Here is a 19,920-nt window from a genome sequence, read left to right as displayed (position 1 = left end):
CCTGTCTACTCCATAAGCTTAAAGAGATGGTCCTATGTGAGACAGCCCTTCTCAATTATGCTTTTTGGGTTTTATATGCAGGACTTGGACAACTGAGTCATAGAATCACAGAATATCCTGAGTTGGAAGGGACCCCAAAGGACCATCAAAAACCAACTCCTGGCCCTGCACAAGACCACCCCAAGAATCACACCGTGTGCCTGAGAGCATTGTCCAAATGTTTCTTGAAGTCTGTCAGACTTTGTGTCATGACCACTTCCCTGGGGAACCCTTTCCAGTGTCCAAACACCCTCTGGGTGAAGAACATTCTCCTAATATCTAATCTAAACCTCCCCTGACATAGCTCCATGCTGTTCCCTTGGGTCCTATCATTGGTCACCAGAAAGAAGACATCAGTGCCTGCCTCTCCACTTCCCCTCATGAGGAAGTTGTGATGAGGTCTCCCCTCAGTCTCCTCTTCTCCAGAGGAGGCGGAACAGACCAAGTGACCTCAGCCATTCCTCATACGGTTTCCCCTCTAGGCTCTTTACCATATTCATAGCCCTCCTTTGGACACTTTCTAAGAGCTTTATATCTTCCTTACACTGAGGTGCCCAAAACAGCAGACAAACCTACTTCTCTTTCAGGTCAGTTTGGACTGATGCCAGAACTAAGAAGCTCAGAACATTTTACTGTTATTCTAAAGAGCAATCATGGGATTCAAACTCAAAAATCAGAATAAAAAAACAACGAAACTCCTAGCCTTTCAGTTAGGTGATCTTGTTTCAAAGGGCAAAGGAAGTTCACTCACCCTTACTAGTAAAGCACCTCTGATGCAATTTACAGAAGCCAAAAGCAAGCTAAAACCAAGTAGGTAATGCCTGCATTATAGTAGTCAATTTTTAAATGAGGGTGGCAGCAGCTCTGCTTCAATAAGCAAGCCACATATTCTGCAATTAGAGAATTAGGAGAACCTGACTTATTCTTTTCTAGTATTTTGTCTCTTCTTCTTTCTCAAGAGTGAATTGAAAGGACAAAGCATTATGGAGCTAACATGAGTCTCCTACCTTAGCTCTTTCTGCATCTGCCGAATTTCCCGGGACCCAGAATGGTCGCAGTTCAGCAGGTGGTCTGCCAGCTGCTGGAAAGCCACAACTCTTTTCCCAACTGCTTCCAACTGGTGTCGGAATGTGTCATATCTGGCACAAAGTTGCTTTTGAAGGGAAAACAAGAATAAAAAAAAAACAAAACCTTTTGAGTGCTCTCATTTCCCAAACATACCTGCTTATTTAACAGAGCACAGCCAAAAGACAGGTAACAAGCTGACCATACTTACAGATGGAGACCCTGTAGAATGACAGGATTTTACCTCCAAAGAATGTGAGGAGCTGCAAACTCTTAGTAAAACATGAGGTTTGTGATGCAAATGGGAGGCAGAAACATTATTAGTGGGGATGGAAACAAACATTCTATGTACAATGAATTTCAATTATTAAATTATATGTTTTCCCTTCATGAATGCAAATGTGTATTCAGTAATGGATAATGCAGTCTCATTTTAAGGTTTAGAATACAAGTTATTTTGAAATAGATTATAAAATGAGGATTCAGAACAGATATTGATTTTTAACAGGCTGATATTAGATTGGTTTCTATGCTCCGTGAAGAGGTATAACTGTAGATGTTCATACAGCAATCAGCAACCTCAATGAAAAAAAAAGAAAAAAAGGAAAAGTCCTAAATGGATACCATACTAAAATACTTGATTATTAAAAGTAGAAAGAACTTGCTCTCTGAAGGCGTAGACATTTTAGCATGCAGTTGTTTCACACAGCTCACCCCTCATAGTAGCAGGATGTAAGTGTTAGGCAATGCTGTCTGTTCTTCAGACCTTCCCACCCACTCTTCACCCTTTTCTCTTCCCATCTTCCAGTTATTTATCCTTATTCCTTACTCTGTCTTTTAAGTTTTCATGGACAACCTTAGAATCTGTTTACAGTCTTAATACATATAGTTTATTTGATTTTTGATCTGTTACTCAAAAAACTCACCAAGACATGTTCATAATCATTTCCATAGTCTTCAGAGCTGGCTGTTTGTTTCTGCTGAGTGATCCAGTCTTCCAGATCTTCATATTCTCGTACAAACTCATGCAAGACAAGAGTTTCATCCAGCTTCTTCCCTCTGTTGGGGGAAGGAGAAAAGGTAATACAATTAGATCAAGGCAATACGGAGGAGGGCAATCAGTAACTTTCTTCCTATGAATCCCCAAAACCTCTCACAGCAGACTCACTCTCTTTAATGAAAGAGCTGACTATTTCTGAAAAGTGGAAAGTATGTTTGTAGGATGACAGCTGTCATCCAGGTCATACTCCTCTCATTGGCTGGGTGTCCTGGAAGAGCGCTGTGCCTAGTTGAGTTCTACCCCTGTTCTGCTTTTGATTTCAGTTGGGTTTCATTCCCGATGTTTTTTTTGTTGGGTTTTTTTTCTTCCCATGGAAATATTTTTTATTTTTTTCCAGATCTGCCCTGATCTGTCTTTCTAAGGATAATAGTATTGCTCATGAAAATGAGAAGGAAATCTTTCTGAGGATGGTGCATCAGGAAAGTGGATGCTATGAAAGCCTTTTGATGCAATTCTGCTTACATTGCCTGTTTAGCAAAATTGCTGCAACCATGGTCTAGAGTATCTTATAACTCAGCCAGACATGTTACAGGCCTTTCACAGTAAATAATATATCAATTTTCCATCTGCTAACACTGACTGACCATCGTGCAAAAATTCCAGGAAAGATGAACTTGGCTTCCCTCTTTGAATCACAACTGCTCATCACAAGAGAGGTAGCCTGCTGAGAGAGAGACCAGCCCAAAGAGAATGCAGATGAGAGGTACAAACCAGAGCGCCAATAAAGCACAACAGGACTCAGGTTAACATTAAGCATGAGTGAAAAAACAAAACATTTCTGTGTTCAACACACACATGTTTTGGTATTTCTAGATTGAGGTTGTTTTTTTTTCTGAACTTTTCATTCACAGGATTTTCTATTGTTGCTTTTACTTTTTCAATTGTAAACAAGAATAGAAACAAAAGGTAAAATACCAGGCTTAATAATTCTAGTATTCAGATTAATCTATTTGTTATTCTACTTGCAGAGCCTCATTCTTTTTCTGAATGAAATTTTTGTGAAAGAAAAATCTAAACTGTTCAGACATTTGTTCCTTCCTGACAACAAAGTGCTAAAAACCTGAGCTAACTGTCCCATTGTAAACACCTTGCTGTAATAATAACAGAAAGGAAGTGAAATGAAAAGTAAATGATTCATTCAAGAATAAAAAGCTTCCTATACTAACAGAGTCACTGGGCATAAAGATAAGTGTATCTGTAATTTTCTCCCTTATGTTATGTAACAAATTAAGTAATTTTCAAGCAACATTAAGGAAATCTTTTAAAAACACTTTTTTCTTATTTTCCTGTGGCATATTCCAAGTACCACAAATGCAAGTCAGAACCTGGCATCTCAAGTCACTTTACAGGAGGATGATTAAGGATAAAGAGGAAATTTGTGGGCTTCAAATTCTTAATATGTAGCAAAACTCCTTGAATACATTGTAGATGTTTTGTTTAGCAAAACCGAAAAGCTTATAGGTGCCTGGAATTATAATATAGAAACAAGCAATTTCCTAAATACAATTGAAAAGGGAGGAGATAACTATTATGATCTAAATTCCAGTAAAGTAATTGGAGATATCAGTGGGCTTTGAATCAAAGCTAAGACCCAAGAGGCAGTTCTAGTTTATACCTTGCTGCTGATAGCTCCTGTAACTCCTGGAGTCTTGAGCGAACTTGTTCCTTTGGTGCATCAACCTCAGTATACTGGATGAAGCCCACAAGAGGAAGACTTTGGGCACTTTCGCTCAGTTCTTTTATTAAATCTTGGTAAATGGCAATCTCATGCTCCAGTACCTGGCAAAGAAAAATAGTGAATTGAGAGCCAGTTGTCGAAGATCCACTGTTTGTGAACAGCCTACAGTTGAGACATTAAATGATGAGAAATACTTTTGGGAAGGATATGACATTTCCAAGACTTGATCAATTTTAGATAATTTTCTAGCAACATTTTTTGAAAAAAAAATGTACATAAATTCATACAAGTTAGGCGAATAAAGACAATTAGAATTTCCTGATGCATTATTAGGTAGAGAAAAATATCCCTGGAATAATGCTCTATCTGTATCTTTGATTTTAGGAAAAAAATATAAGGCTTCTGCATGCATCTGTTGAAAAAGGAAAATAAGATGAAAATATTCACTATTATCCTTTTTACCCAAACTACATTTTTCCAGTCATATTAGTGTACCGAATTGATCTCTTCTATCAGTCTATTCACACATGGACATATATCAACACAAAATATCTTGTAGATGGCTTGACACTCAATTACCAACAAGACAAAAAATTTTATAGCCTCAGACAGACCAAAAGATCATGCTAGCTTAAAGAATTTAAGCAGAGAAATACCTTATGTTTCTTGATGAGTTTCAGTGTTCCATCTTCATCTTTACCATAGTCCTTGCTTGTTACAAGTGGATATTTTTCTGCAATCCAAGCCTCCAGGTCTGAAGTATTCACTAAAAACTATCAGTTAAAGAGAGAACAAATGAGTTTTTACTTCAACTTTAAAAACACTCATATCACTTTTTACCTAATAAATTCTAAATGGAGGGTGCACTGTAAGATTTACTGTGACGTTTTATTAAATATTTAGTTCACCGTTCTGTGAAATCATAAAAAGATGAAGGAGATCACAGATGGAAGACTTCAGCGCAGGATAACTAAGGTCTTTTCCAGGTATTACAGCTCTGGCAGTAAGTTTCAATTTGTCTCACTTTTCTTTCTTCACATCACTTTCCTTTCTGACTCTTTCTTTACCTTATTCACTAAGGGTAGGGGTTAACTATCATATCAGTGTGACATTTCTCCTTCCCCTACCTGAGAAGTTCAAATCACTATAAGAATTGGGCTTCATAAAGTTTACAGTATGGATAAGTGTTTTTATAGATAGAGGAAATAAGAGCCAGATGATCATATACCCCAGGGAACATACCATAGCTGGTCCGGTAAACTCTGTGCAAACATTGTTTATGTCTACCAAACAGCATGTGCTACCTGAATAACTGAACTCCTACACGATCCACTGATGACAGAAAATTTGGATTATTGATATAAATATTTGCATGCAATTTTTAACTTTTTTTTTTTTTAAAAAAAAAAGGATAAAGGCTAAGGATAAAATTCCAGAAGCCTATAGAAAAATAATAGAATCAAAATCCCTAACTTTCTCTGAATCTTTACTGGGAACAGGTAAAGATTGGATAGCATAAAAAATCCCCTCTTTTCTGATTTTCTTATCATAATTCTCCAGTATGAAGGGCCAGTTCAGGATTCATTACATTAATTAAGTCAAAGCCTGAGGCTGTATAAAGATACTGAGAAGGGAGCTACTACTAGGAGAAATGTGTGTTCTGTACAGAACCATAAGGGGTGGATATAGAACTCAAAGGAAACCTCTAGAGCAGCAGGTCTAGGCTGGGGGCTGCATTCAACTACTCAGTCCAGCCCTCCACTCCCATGAGTCTGGCCTCAAGCAACTGAAGAGAATACCAGTCCCAGCAGAGCTGGGTTTTTATTCACTTTAATACTTTGGTCTTCTTATTTGTCTGAAGAAGCTACTGTGTAAGCTCTTTGCTGTAATTTGTACCTCCTGGAAGCCAACTGAGTGCTGCAGCTGCTTCATCCTTTCCTCACAGGACTTCTCCAAGCCCTGCCAGGCAGTCATAAGCTCCTGGCATTTCTCACTTATTTTCTGAGGTGATGGGTGCTGGCCTGCAACCATTGTCTTTCCTTTATCCAGGACCCGTTGGACTTGCTGTTTATGGGCAGTCACTTCTGCCTGCAGTTCCTGGGAACGAGATAAAATAAAAAGTAGAAATAAAGGAAGAAAATGTGAGGATAAATAAATTCTGTTACTCCTAGTCCTAAGGAAAACTGGCAGCTGGTGACAGTGGGTAGAGTACAGCAAGTGGACACAGGCTGTCTATTTCTACAACACCTGCAGCTTCAGACACTACTCCCAGTCCCACTTGCATAATGCTCTGCTCTTGGTACTGCCATTGAGAGAGGAAAGAAGAGTATGTAAGGAAGCAGCAGACATCCCTTAACTTCCCTACACCAGAGTCCTCAGCCTTATGCTTTGATCTGGTCCTACCCCTTCTCCCCTTATCTTTACCATGCTCTTGCCCCTTCCCCTGTCCAGCAGTCAGGAAGGTTTGGGAGGTAGAACAGAACAAGAGATGAGACACAAAGCTGGGTGAGTCAGCAAAGAGTGTTGAGCTGCTGGTCAGAAAACAGAATATCCCAGAAGATGAATAGGGCTGGAGGATGATGGGAAGAGAGATACTGTCAACAGTACCATGAAAATTATTAGACTCCTGCTCCATAAGGCATCCCCACTGGTTTTATAATCTTTCTCATGGAATTTGCAATCAAGGTGCTGCAGAATCCAGCATTGCCTGTGGTGCAGGACAGCCAAGATGTCCCTCTGGCTGTGAGGAATTGCTACATAGAACCCAACTCCCCAGAAATCAGTGTTAACTTACCTTTATAAACATATTGACTGTAGCTTGTTCAAACCATTTTACAAGCAGTATAGAATTAAAATAAATGTTAAATGGTTGTTACATGCTCTTGTAGAAAATCTAGCACGCATGAACTTCAAGATTTCATGTATGAGGAAGTAGTAAGCATAAAGCTACAGTAGGACAAGCATGTAACAGTAAAAAAAAAAATCAACTCAGATTGAGCCACAAAGGAAAAAAAACCTCTTATTTTCTGTTTAGTGTAAGGTACACTGGCTTTTTATCCACTTTCAATAGGAAGAGCTACACAATTTCTCAGAATAATAATACTCCAAAATAGGACAAATTTTGCAGTTCTCACAGGAATTTTGTATTTGCTTGGAAAATCATCACCACATTGCTAATTTGTCTCAATCCACTGAACCATTTTAGCTGGACTAGAGCTGTTAGCAGTGAATGCACTCATACAAAGTGTTAACTGTGCAGGTTTGCAGGCTGAGATGAAGTGCAATGTGTCACCATGCTATAATACACTTGATTAAAGGAGTTACCTTGTGTTTTTGCAACAGGTTTTGAGCCACATCCAAGGACTTCCCACAGTTGGTGGAATGGGCAATAGCCAAGTGCTCATTAATCCAGTTCAATTCCATGTCATGATAATGGTAGAACTCATAAAGATCCACTGCAGCTTCCAGCAACTTACGCCTCTCATAAAGAGGTGCTTCCAAAGACTCAAACCTAGGGGTTATCCATTAAATATATGTTAAAACAAAGCTTTATCCTAATTCTGCTACAGGAATTAGGTTATGATACCATTGTGAAGATTTCAAACGCTAGACACTTCTTTGCAATTAAATATCAATGGTTAATGCTGACTGCATATACAAGAATCCCTTCTACAGAAGGCTACTTATGACAAGTACATGATAACACTAAACGTAAGCAGAGAAACTGATTTAGGCTTTTGAAGTCCTAGGCTTGTCCTGTGATGTTTTAAGAAACTAGTCACTATTAAAGCAATGGATGACCTATGGATAAGCAAGGGACTAGAGGAGGAGTGCAGCAGGCAAGGAGCAATGTCCAGCCACAGAGGTTGAGATGGGTCAACAGGCAGCTGTACAGTTGCAGATCAAAGCCTAATTGTGTTACAACTGGGAGGAGAAATCATTCTTGAGCATGGGTTAAACTTAATCAACTAAAAGACATTTTCTATAAGGTAGAATAAAAAATGCTATTTGTCATAAGGAGTGGAGACAAAAAGAGAGTGACACCTCACCTTTTCAGATATTTCTGTGTTTCATCCAGAATCCTCTGGGAGTCAAAGTGATTGGTGGCCATTTTCCTTGCATGAGATACAATAGCATTCATTTTCTCTGCCAGCTCATATGTCTCATTTTCCAGCTGTCTGTGCTGCTTGAGTAGATTACGGCTGGAGCGCAAATCATGACCTGTCTCAGGTTCCTGAAGAACTTTCTCAATTTTCTCTATCTTCTTTTTGGCATCCTGCCAGGAAAAGATTACAGCACACTCATCCTGTCCTTTCAACACCATTTTCTTTCACTAATCCCTTCCTATGACAACTTCTTGGACACAATTTTTAAATCCAATTGTCTTTTCTTGATAACATAATGACTGAGTGTCTCTAAGAGGTCTCTCCCGGGAATATTTTCTTTTGCAAACTAGTTTGGAGTACTCTTCTCTCTGAGCCACGAAAACACACAATTAAAAACAGCCTCTTTGAACTATCTTCAGTGACATAATACAAAACAATCAAACAATCTTCAAAGATTTCAGATTGTAGCTACAACACAATGACAGTTCCCTGTCATAATGATATTGAAACACCTTCATAACACATTGTTACTCTTGCATAATTTTCCTGGATAACAGTGTGCTTAATACAGTGCCTTGCCTCCAGCCCTCAAACTGACTCCAAGCAAGCATGTTTCCACAGCAGTGACCTGACCTTTACAGAGTTTTGATTGTTTTCCTGGTACAGGGTACCCACACAGATGCAGTGCTGAGCCTGAGCTCAACAGCTTTGTGTCTTGGTGCTGTGCTGGCTCCGTTATCCTGCTCATAACTTTGGAATGAGCTTGGTTAGTGTTACACTGAACTTTCTCTCTGGAGATTGTAGACAGAATGGACACTTTAAAATACACTTTTGTCTGGATGGTATTATCCTCATTTTTTTGACATCCACACAACACAGCAACCGGGCTCCTAGGCCATTCCTCCCCACTGTTCTCTGTGACTTCCTGACCTGGAGCAGTTCCATGAGCTGTTCTTGCTGTCCAGCTTGTCTCAGCTTGTCACCTCGCTCTATCATCTTGCCATACAATTCCTTCCAGTTCTTTTGAAGCTCTGACATCTTCTCCTGGATAGAAACTGCAGCATAATGGTTGTCTTGAATCAACTGATTTCCTTTCTGGAGAAACACAGCACATCATTTTATTAGCAGATCAGCAACTATGAAGTTTGGGACAAACTTAGCTTCAAAATTGCCTTCACCTTTATCAGTGTCGTAAAGTGCTTCTCATTAGCCAACATTTCCTTCTCAGCAGCCTCATGCCACTTAAGTTTGCGTAGAACATTTGTTGGATCACGATAGGATTCATCTGATGCAATCTTGTACTTCTCTTCCATCCATATTAAAAGCTCAGCAGTATCACGATTAAACTCCTTACAGAAACAAACAGAATTAAATGGATTTAACTTCTGATTCTGTGTGGGTTTGCAGTGAAGAAATGTGATATATTTTCATATAAAAGTTGTTCTACATAATGAACACTTTTAAATGAAGTATGATCTTAAAACCATTAATGAGGTTTTAAGCCTTCATAGTAAAATCTCTTAGTCCCTTTTTACCACATTTACTAATTTGTTGCCTTTAATTGTCAGTGAATCAATTCTATCAATTCTCATTGATAGAATATTTTAACCATAAGAGGTCCAATCCTCCAGTATAACTTTGTATCTCAGCACTGAAAGCTGAATTTGGTGCCAAAACTTACAGTAACTATGCTAAAATATTAAGGTCCAGAACAATAATAAGTAATGAGCAGAATAAACTTATCCAGTAGACAAAACATTCTATTTGTATTTTTCATTCAAAAATCTCCATTTTTGTTTTGGAATTTTGCTATGGCTATAGCTTTGTAAGATTTATCACCAGTGCATCACCTGCTCCCTGGTGAGTGAGACTCTGTCTCACAGCCAAAGAGAAGGTGAGCTGCAGTAGGAATGCTCAGTAGTTTGAAATTTTGTCTCATAATAGGACAAAGGGGAAAACTGAAAATTTACACATCTCTGACCAAATCTGCAGTACTACTCTTTTTACCTGTAGCTGCAGGGAATCCAGCAATCTCTGTTTTCTCTTTGCATTGCTTTGTATCAGCTGCTCCCACCGTTGCCGGAGAGTGACCATTCTTTCTTCAATGCTACCAAGAAAAACAGGAAGTTCAATGCAGTACTAGTCTTATTGGTTCGCCTTGGTTCTGCTGCAGTCATGAGTACACTATAAATGTAATCTAGTTCCAACAACTCTGCTAACAGGAGGAAGGGATATACAGCCCTGTCCTACCACTGTGATGGGCTCATCTGGAAAGCAGCTATTGCTTGCCAGCTGCTCTGGATTTTCCTTTTGTATGGCTGTGTTACGTTAGTGAATTGTAGTCACGCACTAAAACACCGACACCTTCCTCTGTCCTGAATATTCCACCTTAACTAATAAATTTCTCTGTAATGTATATACAATGAAGCTTTGGAATGACCTTCTAGTGCTGGCAAGAAATCAGATCTAAGGGCATTTTTTATAAATTCGTGGAGGGAGTTTTCAAGACATTATCACTTGTGATCACAAGAATATAGTCTTCTGATCCAAGAGGTCCATTCTAACCCTCTATTTCTAATTCTTGTTTGCAAAGGGGTCCCCTTAGTATATCCTAGTGGCTCTAGTACAGAAAAAGGAATTACAGATAACAGTTCAGATTCAATAAAGACACAAAAGATCTGCTCCCAATGAATTATGTCCTTGTGAAGTCTTCTGTAACTTTTTAAAAGCAAACAATAGTTCTAACACATGATACAGATAAATGAAAGAATTCTTTTTTGGTAGGCATTTAATCAGTTTACATTAAAGAAGTTTTGTCACTGTATGTCATTTATGATACAAGGCAAATTATTCTAGTGTTCTGCCAAATGCCACTTCTAACCTAAAGCATTTTATTTATCCAGGAAATCTATTTAAAAAAAAATTCCTTTTCTCCTGCTCATCCAGCAGATCATGGTTTGGAGGTCAACTAATTTCTCCTCAGAGAAAGTTTTTCCTCTCCACCTAATCACACTGGATCATTTATTAAAGCTAAATAAATATTTCGACTCACACATGAGATGCAAAGTGCCTGCTCTCTAGGAGGTTCGCCCCATTTTCATTAAGTGCTTCAACTCGTCTCTTCAGTGCCACCAGCACTTGTTCAAATTCCTGATGTTGCTTCAGCAGACTTCGAACAGCATCTACATGGTCCTGCATTTAAGAAAAAAAAAATGATCAAGACTTTTCTTGATTGTATTGTTGTTTCTCTAGCAGTGAAAAAAAAAAAAAATTGACCTTATTTTCCTCCTTCTCTCTCAGGCAGGTAATGTAGTGTACATTTTGCATGTGCCTGAGGATGTTCAGGACTATAAACAAGCAGCAGGTGTTCAGGTTTGTGTCATATCTGATTCCTCTGTTCTATGTTTCCATTATTGTTTCGTTGTCACCTTTTAAGAAAGTCTGCATTCTAAATTTATGTCAGCATTCTGGCACATCTAGAGATGTGCAATACAACAGGCTGTAACTAAGTAAAACTTTATTCCACTCAGTTGATCCAAAAGTATCAATGTTTTAGGTTCAGCTGAAAACATAAGAGATGGTGAGACACCACAAACTCCTTCTTCACTGATCTTGTGAATATTGCCTGCATTTGTTTTTTTGCTTCATTTGCTTTAAAGTTCTTAAATCAGTGAAAAGAAAAAGTGGGTTTTTTTTATAAAAAGTCATGTTTTTACTTGACAAAAAAATTATGTTCAAGCTGAAATATTTTTTTTAATGGTTAGCCACCAAACAGATGAGTCAATTTTATATAAACCATATGACATGTTCAAACATAGCAACAAATCACAACTCTAGTTGGTTTTAAATTTTTTTTTTGAGAGACAATGAGCTTTTTTCCTCATGAAGATGAGCAAGAATATAAGAACGTTAATGAGAACCTGAAAGTTTAATTCCCAACTATGAAAAAGCCATGACTATAAGAACAAGGAAACCAGTTTAATTAAGAAAATTGTTGCTACTCCCTGCATGGGGAGATGAGAGAACAAGATCAGCTGCTGTACATACCCCAAGGTCATCTCCCCGGAGAAAGGCCTCATGGCCAGAGAGGGCTGCATTGATACGGTCTCCTTCCCTATTGAACTTCTGCAATTCTAGGCCATCCTGCAGCTTTTTCAATCGCTGTTCCCACATTTTCAGCAGTTCTTTGTTCTCCTTGGCAAGACTCTCCATGGACTGGTGGACGTCCATGGTCCTGCTGTTACTGGGTTGTTGGTGGATTACTTTGTGCCCTAGCTCTTCCAGCTGCACAAATCTTTCCAGAGTCAAAAAGAAAAATGAGACCTCATTGCATGAGGGAATATGAATTCTCTTTCATCACACCTCTTTGCTCTTTTGGCAGTGCCTATACATCAAGCTTCCCCCTTCCCTTTTACTCTTCTCCTGCTGGCCATGGTTGTGCACTACAAAATGCAGCTGGTTTTTTGCTCAGGGATATATGCTGCAGGCAGTAGGTGAGATTTCCCTATTTGGACAGAAAGCCCATATAAGCAGCAGGCTTTCACATCAAAAGGGAGAGGAGGGCAAACAATATCTGGAAATTCATAACAAGCAGAAGAAGAACTAAAAATTACGGCAAATGGAACATAAGGCCTGAGAAGGAGTAGGGGAACTGGAATAAAGTGCAGATGGCACTATCTGAGTTTGTCAAGAGAGCTTATGTAATACTGTTACCGCCAACATACAGCTCCTCCTTCCCCCTCCATCAGCCATCAGGATAAGTATGCAAAAGCTGACTGGATTTTGTGTTTTGCAGTCTCCTTTTGACAGTAAGTTCCAAGTGCATTTGAATAAACTTTTGGCATCACTTTCATGCACAATTTATGTACAAGATAGACATGTTTCATTTTCACAGTACTGTTGTCATATCACCCCGCTGCCCACCCTCACAGAATCTCTCTACCTTTCTTTCTGAGATCTAATTTCTTTCAGCAGGTCTTGATGTTCCTTCAGCAATTGCTCTGCAGAAGCCACATCCACACCCATTTCTTCACTGCTCAGCTTCTCCTGAATGCCTTCTGCCCACAGTAGAAGCCTACGGCTGTCTTGCAGAAAGGACTGTTGATTTTGTGCCCACTGCAGAATGTCCTGCTTCTTTTGGGTCTCCAGCTTGAGCTTTGCCAGAAGTCTCTCCATGTTCTCTACCTGCTCGGTGATGGCCTTGCTCTCTGCGGGGTTGGTGTCCTTAATACTGAAATAAAATACATTCAATTGGATGAACAGGCATTTATTTAAAGTTTGAATCAAAACTCTTTAAAAGGAACAGATTTGGATATTTACACTTGCATTAAAAAGAAAGTCAGCTAGGGCAACAAATTCTCATTGTGAATGTATAGAAAACTCAAGGCAGTAAAAAATTTTAAAGTAGTGTTTCAAGTTCAAACTCCTAAGCACAATTCTCTGCTATCTTCTTACGTTCACCCTTGTTTCCCCCGATTACCCTCTTTCAGGGTCTAAATGATACTTCCACATTTTGAACTAGGTAAATCCCATTAGTAGAAGTAACTAATCTACTTGCTAGAACTACAGACAATCCTGTGATATTTATCCTCCTACACCTGTGAAATCTAGAAGCAATCACTTCACCAGTTACCCAGCCATACTCAAGAGAGATCATCTCCATCCAGCATGCAAGTTCGTTCTTTGGACTGCTAGAAAGAAAAACTTCAAAAGCTGCTCATCCTCTTTATAGCCATAATTTACAACTTGATCTTAGAGAACTATCAAAGAGTACGGAAAAAAAGAGAAGGTTACTTACGACTTTGCAACACTCCTCAAGTATTCAATTTTCCTCTCTATCACCAGGACCTCTCTCTCAACTGTATGCAGTTTGCGCTTGTCTGACTCCAGCCCAGCAGGCAAGTTCCCTGGTTCCAGATCCCTGAGTTGGACCATCTTGTCTTGCAGTAGTACTCCTATGCTCTGACAGTCCTGAAGAAATGTCTTCACATCAGCCACTCCAATCAGTTCGGAGCCCTTTTCCTCTTTCAGAGTTTCCATGCGACTCCAACTTGAAGAAAGATAACAATTGTTATACATGAACTATATCCTTTTTTTTTGTTCAGAAAAAGTCTTTTATAAAGATTTCATCAGGACTTAAGTGGGCTAAGGAGGTGAACACTAGCACTACCTCACAACATTTCATATCAGTGCCATGTCAAACAAGGGGACCCTGCTCATTTCTGACCAGGTTCAGAACACGCTGAATATGATGCAAATCAACTACCATGGTCAAAATAAGGACCTGGCTGTGCCTCACGGTTCCCACTGAGTGACATGGTGCCAGGAGTATGTTCACAACAGGTACTAAATATACTTCATGAAGTTAAACATTTGATATTCCTTTCAAGGTTTGTGAAGGGTGTCCTCACCTGATGCTTAAGTAACCAAATCAGCTGCTGCAGTGCAGTACAGACAGAACTACTCTGAATACATCACTGTCACCTGTGGGTGAATTCACATTGTGCTCTAACATGCACACACAAATTGCTGCAGTTTAAATATCTTGGTGTCGGGGGCCTAGAAGCACCCTGGAGGCCTGACACTGGGCTCAGGGCCAGCCTACAGCCAGGATGAGGGCTGCCCCCTTCCCACTGATGAAACTGTTGTCTAGATTGGGAATGAATGGTCGGGTCTCCAATTGGCCCCATGAGACAATCCTCTGTTTATCAGTAGCACTTTTACCTGATGTTCATCTCTTCCAGCCAAACCTGGATCTCAGAATATTTGCTGGGACTGATCTTCCCATATTTAACCGCTAATTTTTCAATGTCTCCCAGCTGGCCTTTGCCTGCAGCCAGTTCTGTTAAAAAGCTCTAAAGTAGAAAAGATAAGAATTAAGAACTTGAGGTTTTTCCATTTCTACGGACACAATTCTCAATAATCTGTCATATCCACTCATCTCCCACTTTCACAGTTGGCTTCTCCATTTACCAGCGTGCTGACAACATGCACAGCTGTGCATGTAGCTCTCCTACAGCTCTCCTGGCATCCCCTGGTGTGCACAGTACACCTGTGCACATATGTCCCACTCCACTGGGGTGTAAGTGCACCGATGGATTTTTTCATCATTTGGCATTTTTTCCAAGTGGTGTAAGATAAACCACAAAAAGAATCCTTTTGTACCATGATATTTGTACAGGATACAATGCTCACAAAAAGATAAAGGAACAGAATCACATCAGCTTCTGTAATCTGGCATAGTCTGTATGAAAGAAATATCTGATCTATGCATGACTCTAAATTGAATGAAAAGACTCTCAAAACATCATTTCTCAACTATCTTTTCTCCCAAGGTCAATCTGATTTAAAAGGTGTCATCTGTGATCAGGGAAAAGGGATACCTGATATTTCTGCTGCATGACCTCCACATTGTCTGCTTGAGGTTGAAGAGTCCGGAAAATGTTCTCTTTATCTTTCATCCATGACTGAAATTCTTCGCAAGAGCTACAGAAGCGGTAATAGCCAATCATCTCCTCCAAAGCCTTTTTTCTGTTCTGTAAAACAGATGAAGACTTAAGTATTTTTGTAATGACTCCCTGCCATTTGAAGAAACAAACAAACAAAAAAAATCCTTGCATTTAAGCTACAATACACAGGTGATACTCAGTAATTTTCCCAGACACTGCTGAAAGAGAACAGAAAGGTGATACTTCAAGATCACAATACTTCTTCCCAGAGCAACAGTAGTTTAAAAGCATAAGAGAAGCAGTTGGAGAGTACTCAGCCCCTGACAGGCAGGAAGGCCACTGTGCTACTTGCTGCTGCTGACTGAAGACTTAATGCAGTAGTCTCAGGAACAGGTATGTCACATAGTCACAACATGTTTTCGTTGGTCTTTACGGCATGATTACACTAGGTGGGAATGCAAAATAGCATATTGAGAATGCAGGTTACAGTTGTTTATTTTTTCTGGTACCGGGCCAGACAGCCTGAATATTTAGGACCTACAGCAAGCAACAATTATGGGGGGGAAAAAAAAAAAGATTAAAGAAAAGAATCTGCTTTTCATAAAATAAAAATACTAGCATGTAAATGGGAAGTTTGCCAGCATAAAATGGGTTTGGTACAAAACTTTAATGCTAATCTTGAGCCTTGAAGGCCTGCATGAACTAACAGGATTGAGGCACATTATTTAACTGAAAGCAGCAGCCAGCACGGCACTTAATTTTTATTTGCATTACCTTGGATTTGACTTTTTTTTGTGAAATGCAAAGCAGAAGGGGACACTATACCTCAGCCATGCTCTGTAGATTTTTGTAAAGTGAATCTATTTCGTCTTGGGTTTTCCAGATGTTCTCTGAAAGAAAATGAACATCTGGACTTAAGGTTCCAGTGGATGCAGTTTCAGATGTTTCCCAGGTTCGACTGAAGGGTAGCTTAGTTGTCTTTTGATTTAAGTCACTTGGGGCTTCCCTCTGCATCACCTGTTAAGAAAAATTTAACTAAATCAATGAATGAATATTTCTGATTTGGATAAAAATTTCACACAGAAGGGAAATTTGGACTTGCTAGTTCAAATCACAGCATTCTGACCCTTTAAACCAAACATTTCAAGTATTTCTTTGAATTTGTTTCCATTGTTTTATTCTGAAAGAATGAACCAAACAACTGAAAAAAATTTTGGTTTTGTTTAAAGAAGTTTAAATCATTTAAAAATATATTGATTGAGTAAAAATTCTTATTTTGGACACAGGTAAAAGTTGTTTTGTTGTAGTGGGTTTTTTAATATTTTTTATAAGTTTCTAAAGCAAGGCAATTGACTATGCTCACAGTCCTATTTGTGGTGATATTTTAGTACCTGAATATTTCCAGTTTCAAAGCCTGTGAGTGCCCTAGTGAATCAATACTTCTATTTGTATATGGATACCATCTTGTCACATGCTTTTTCATGTTTAATAACAAAGCAATAAAATTTTTATTCTAATAAAAATTAATGCTGGATTGATGGAGTAAAGGGAAGTGCTCATAGCTTTCATATTTGTTTGGCTAAACATACAAGTCTAAGAGAAGCAAACTATGAAATGTGTCATTCATCTCTTCTGAATTCTGTTATTAAGTGAACTGATTTCAAGTCAGAAGTTCCCTTTCTAGTCAGTGAGAAAGAGGGGCATCTGCAAAGGTTGACTTCATCCCATATGCCTTAACATCTGTCCTGGATTGTATGAGTTGCTTCTGGAGTTGTGGGATGGTTCATCACTGCATCAGGGTACAAAAAGAATTTGTAAAGATATTTTGATTAAGTGTCTGCTCTTTAAAGATGACTGAAATTAATAATTACAAGAATAAAGACTGAGAAAGTATTTCTGAGGATGGGTAGAGGGAACTAATAGGACGAGAGTATTTCTAGCACTTCAGAGAACACTAATTAGGTGTGCTACAAGCGGCCAACGAACCTCTTTGTTACCCAAAAAGTTGCCTCAATTCTAACTAAAAACTTAATTTGGAATATTTTATGTTGTCAAAATCAAAATATCTTATATAATTAAAAAACATTTCATTTACATTTTTCAACAAAATGTGACACAATCCCTCATCTACTTACGGCAGCTGGAGCTTGCTGTGCTGCAATGTCAGCCTGCTGTTTCAGGCGTGTCATCTCAGAGGAATAGGCTGCAATCTCCTTCTCCAGGCGCAAGTGACGATGCAACAGTGCTTCTGCACTAGATTCATCTTTTCCATAGTCCTTGCTGGCTAGAAGGGGCTGCCTTTCTTGCAACCATGAATTTGCTTCATCGATGTCAGCAAAGTACTAAACACAGGGAAGAAAACATTTGGATTCATCCTGAAAGTATGGTATCCAGCTACTTCTTCTTTATAAAATTATGAATAAGGAGAAATTCCATTAAGTTTGTAGCCATAAGGTTACTACCTCGTGTCACAAAAGCTATGAGTAAGGTAGCTCTAAATCCATGATGTATTTCATGCTTGTATCACAGATAATTCACAGAATCACAGTGAGTAAAGAGATTCAAAGATTGCCTATATAGCTCTTTAAAAGCTCCTAATTAGCTAAAATTTCATGGTGCATAATAGTGGCAGTAAAAGAAACCCACAATGTATGATGTTAGTAGGTACTATGTAATTCCAACAGATATTTTCTAAATGTTTAAGGAACAATGAACTTAGTCTACAACAGAAGTTTACTTCTTTTTTCCAGAATTTGCAGTCTGCCTGGCTATGGTTGTAAAAAATGAGAACAAGCTTTTGAGACATAGAATATAGGTACAACAGAAAAAAAAAAAAAAGAAAATCCATAGTAGTGAAGAACAAATAAAGAAGAACTAAAGCACCATAGTGGTGTTAAACGTACTAAACAGAAGAGAGAATTTAGACTTTCTCAAGGACAAAAATGTTCAGTTTTGTTCAAGCATTTCATGGAAACAACAGACTGAACAAAAAACTTAGGAAAGGGAGATTGGGAATAGAAAAAAGGGGACCTGAGATAATGTGATGTGATTTAAGAATGCTGCTTTTTAAGAGTTATTTATTTGCAGATATTTGAGTGCTTGCAGGAGTAAAATCATAGGTCAGAATGGCAGTGTCAAACATTTGGCAGGCTTTGTGAAGTTCATGGTCAACCTAAGTCTTACAACACGTTACTTTTGTTGTTGGTTTTTGGAGTTCTTTTTTTTATGTGAGGAAAATGTCACACAGCTACCCCAATCCCATTCTCTAAAAAGACTCTGCATCAGCACTATCATGTGAGTTATTTCCACTAGCATTTTCACCTTTAGAGCAACTCCCAGCTGGTCATATCTCCTGCCTGGCATGCTTGCAAGAGGATTGAGACTTCACTGCCACAGATCCTGTTGAAGACCAACATCTGAAGGCTTTCCTGCCATGCCCTCCATGTGGAGGCATTGGGCAGAACTGAGCCACATCCATGTCCCCCATACACACATCACAGCAGAGCCCTCTTACCTGTTTGATGAGAGCTGCCGCCTGCAGGCGGCTTTTGCGGTCAGCCACCTCATTTTGGAGCTGCTGCCACAGCTTCTGGAGGTTGTCTGTCTGCCTCAGAATGTCATCCTGGTGAGCAGGGTTCTTTTGGCTGAGCTCCCAGCCCCTCCTCATCACATTCGCACATATGGCTCTGTGGGAATTACACTCTGCTTCAAGAGCCTAGCACAAGGATGGGAAACACGTCAGCATAACTCATTCCCCACCAGTGAGAGAAAAGAAGGGGTCCTACTCTGCTACTGTAATGCATACATTTCCTATAGCCCCATGTCTTATTCATGCCTAAGATATTTCCCTTAGCTCTCTGAGATGAATGCCCCTCTGCTCCCCACACTGTTCTACTTCTAGCCTTTGATCTGAAGCTTGTTATGCAGTCTTCTCTGAATGAGATACTTGTCATCCACCAATTCAGCTGTCTCATGCTTTCCAGAAGGAACAAATACACAAACAGATGCACACAAATGTATATTAAAATAAAAGAAGAGGCTCCTGTTTCTGTTATCATATGAAAGTTCTCAAGCCCACAGGTCTCTTCACTTGTTCACAGTGATTCTTTGCCATAAGAAGGCACTAGCTCATATAGCTAAACTTTTGATATTAAGCCACAGCAAGGTCTGTGGCAACAGATTTGTAAGGTCATACAATATTATTCGTTCTGCCTACTGATATCTGTCTTCTTTTCACCATCTCTCTCTTTCCCCACATCTCTCTTGGCCAGGAAAGGAGGGTGAGAAAAACAAAAATTAGCAACCTTTTGTTTTCTGCCCATCAAAAGTTAGCTAATATGAAGCTCAGTGTCTTCACTAGAAGCCCCACTTCTAAGTCCAGTAGGAAGCATATTCTTTCTCTACCGTTTCCTTCCCCTTTTGGGGAAAAAATCCCTACACTATACATTTTTTAAAAATTCCAAACACTGGTCATGACACTTGAGATAAGGAGCAGTTTGACAGCTTTTTTTAAGTGAACTGAAC

The 19,920-nt window shown here is 39.1% G+C and overlaps 1 protein-coding gene across 1 annotated transcript in view; it reads right to left on the bottom strand.

The window, feature by feature from the left end:
* SPTBN5 (spectrin beta, non-erythrocytic 5) overlaps positions 1-19,920 on the bottom strand; it is a 95,216-nt gene that overhangs the window by 62,878 nt on the left and 12,418 nt on the right. Inside the window, exons 10-28 of the mRNA XM_017806415.1 lie at positions 18,911-19,111; positions 17,532-17,738; positions 16,222-16,413; positions 15,331-15,483; positions 14,672-14,802; positions 13,746-13,997; positions 12,891-13,178; positions 11,996-12,242; positions 11,001-11,140; positions 9,956-10,055; positions 9,127-9,297; positions 8,879-9,043; positions 7,892-8,118; positions 7,167-7,353; positions 5,739-5,939; positions 4,499-4,615; positions 3,780-3,943; positions 2,018-2,163; positions 1,047-1,156 (exon numbers count right to left, since the gene is read on the bottom strand). Coding sequence (XP_017661904.1) covers positions 1,047-1,156; positions 2,018-2,163; positions 3,780-3,943; positions 4,499-4,615; positions 5,739-5,939; positions 7,167-7,353; positions 7,892-8,118; positions 8,879-9,043; positions 9,127-9,297; positions 9,956-10,055; positions 11,001-11,140; positions 11,996-12,242; positions 12,891-13,178; positions 13,746-13,997; positions 14,672-14,802; positions 15,331-15,483; positions 16,222-16,413; positions 17,532-17,738; positions 18,911-19,111 — 3,399 coding nt within the window. The remainder of the gene's footprint in view (positions 1-1,046; positions 1,157-2,017; positions 2,164-3,779; positions 3,944-4,498; positions 4,616-5,738; positions 5,940-7,166; positions 7,354-7,891; positions 8,119-8,878; positions 9,044-9,126; positions 9,298-9,955; positions 10,056-11,000; positions 11,141-11,995; positions 12,243-12,890; positions 13,179-13,745; positions 13,998-14,671; positions 14,803-15,330; positions 15,484-16,221; positions 16,414-17,531; positions 17,739-18,910; positions 19,112-19,920) is intronic.

Source organism: Lepidothrix coronata, unplaced genomic scaffold, assembly GCF_001604755.1.
Source record: "Lepidothrix coronata isolate B3197 unplaced genomic scaffold, Lepidothrix_coronata-1.0 Scaffold1, whole genome shotgun sequence".
Lineage (NCBI taxonomy): Eukaryota > Metazoa > Chordata > Aves > Passeriformes > Pipridae > Lepidothrix > Lepidothrix coronata.
This window is presented reverse-complemented; position numbering and strand designations above follow the sequence as displayed.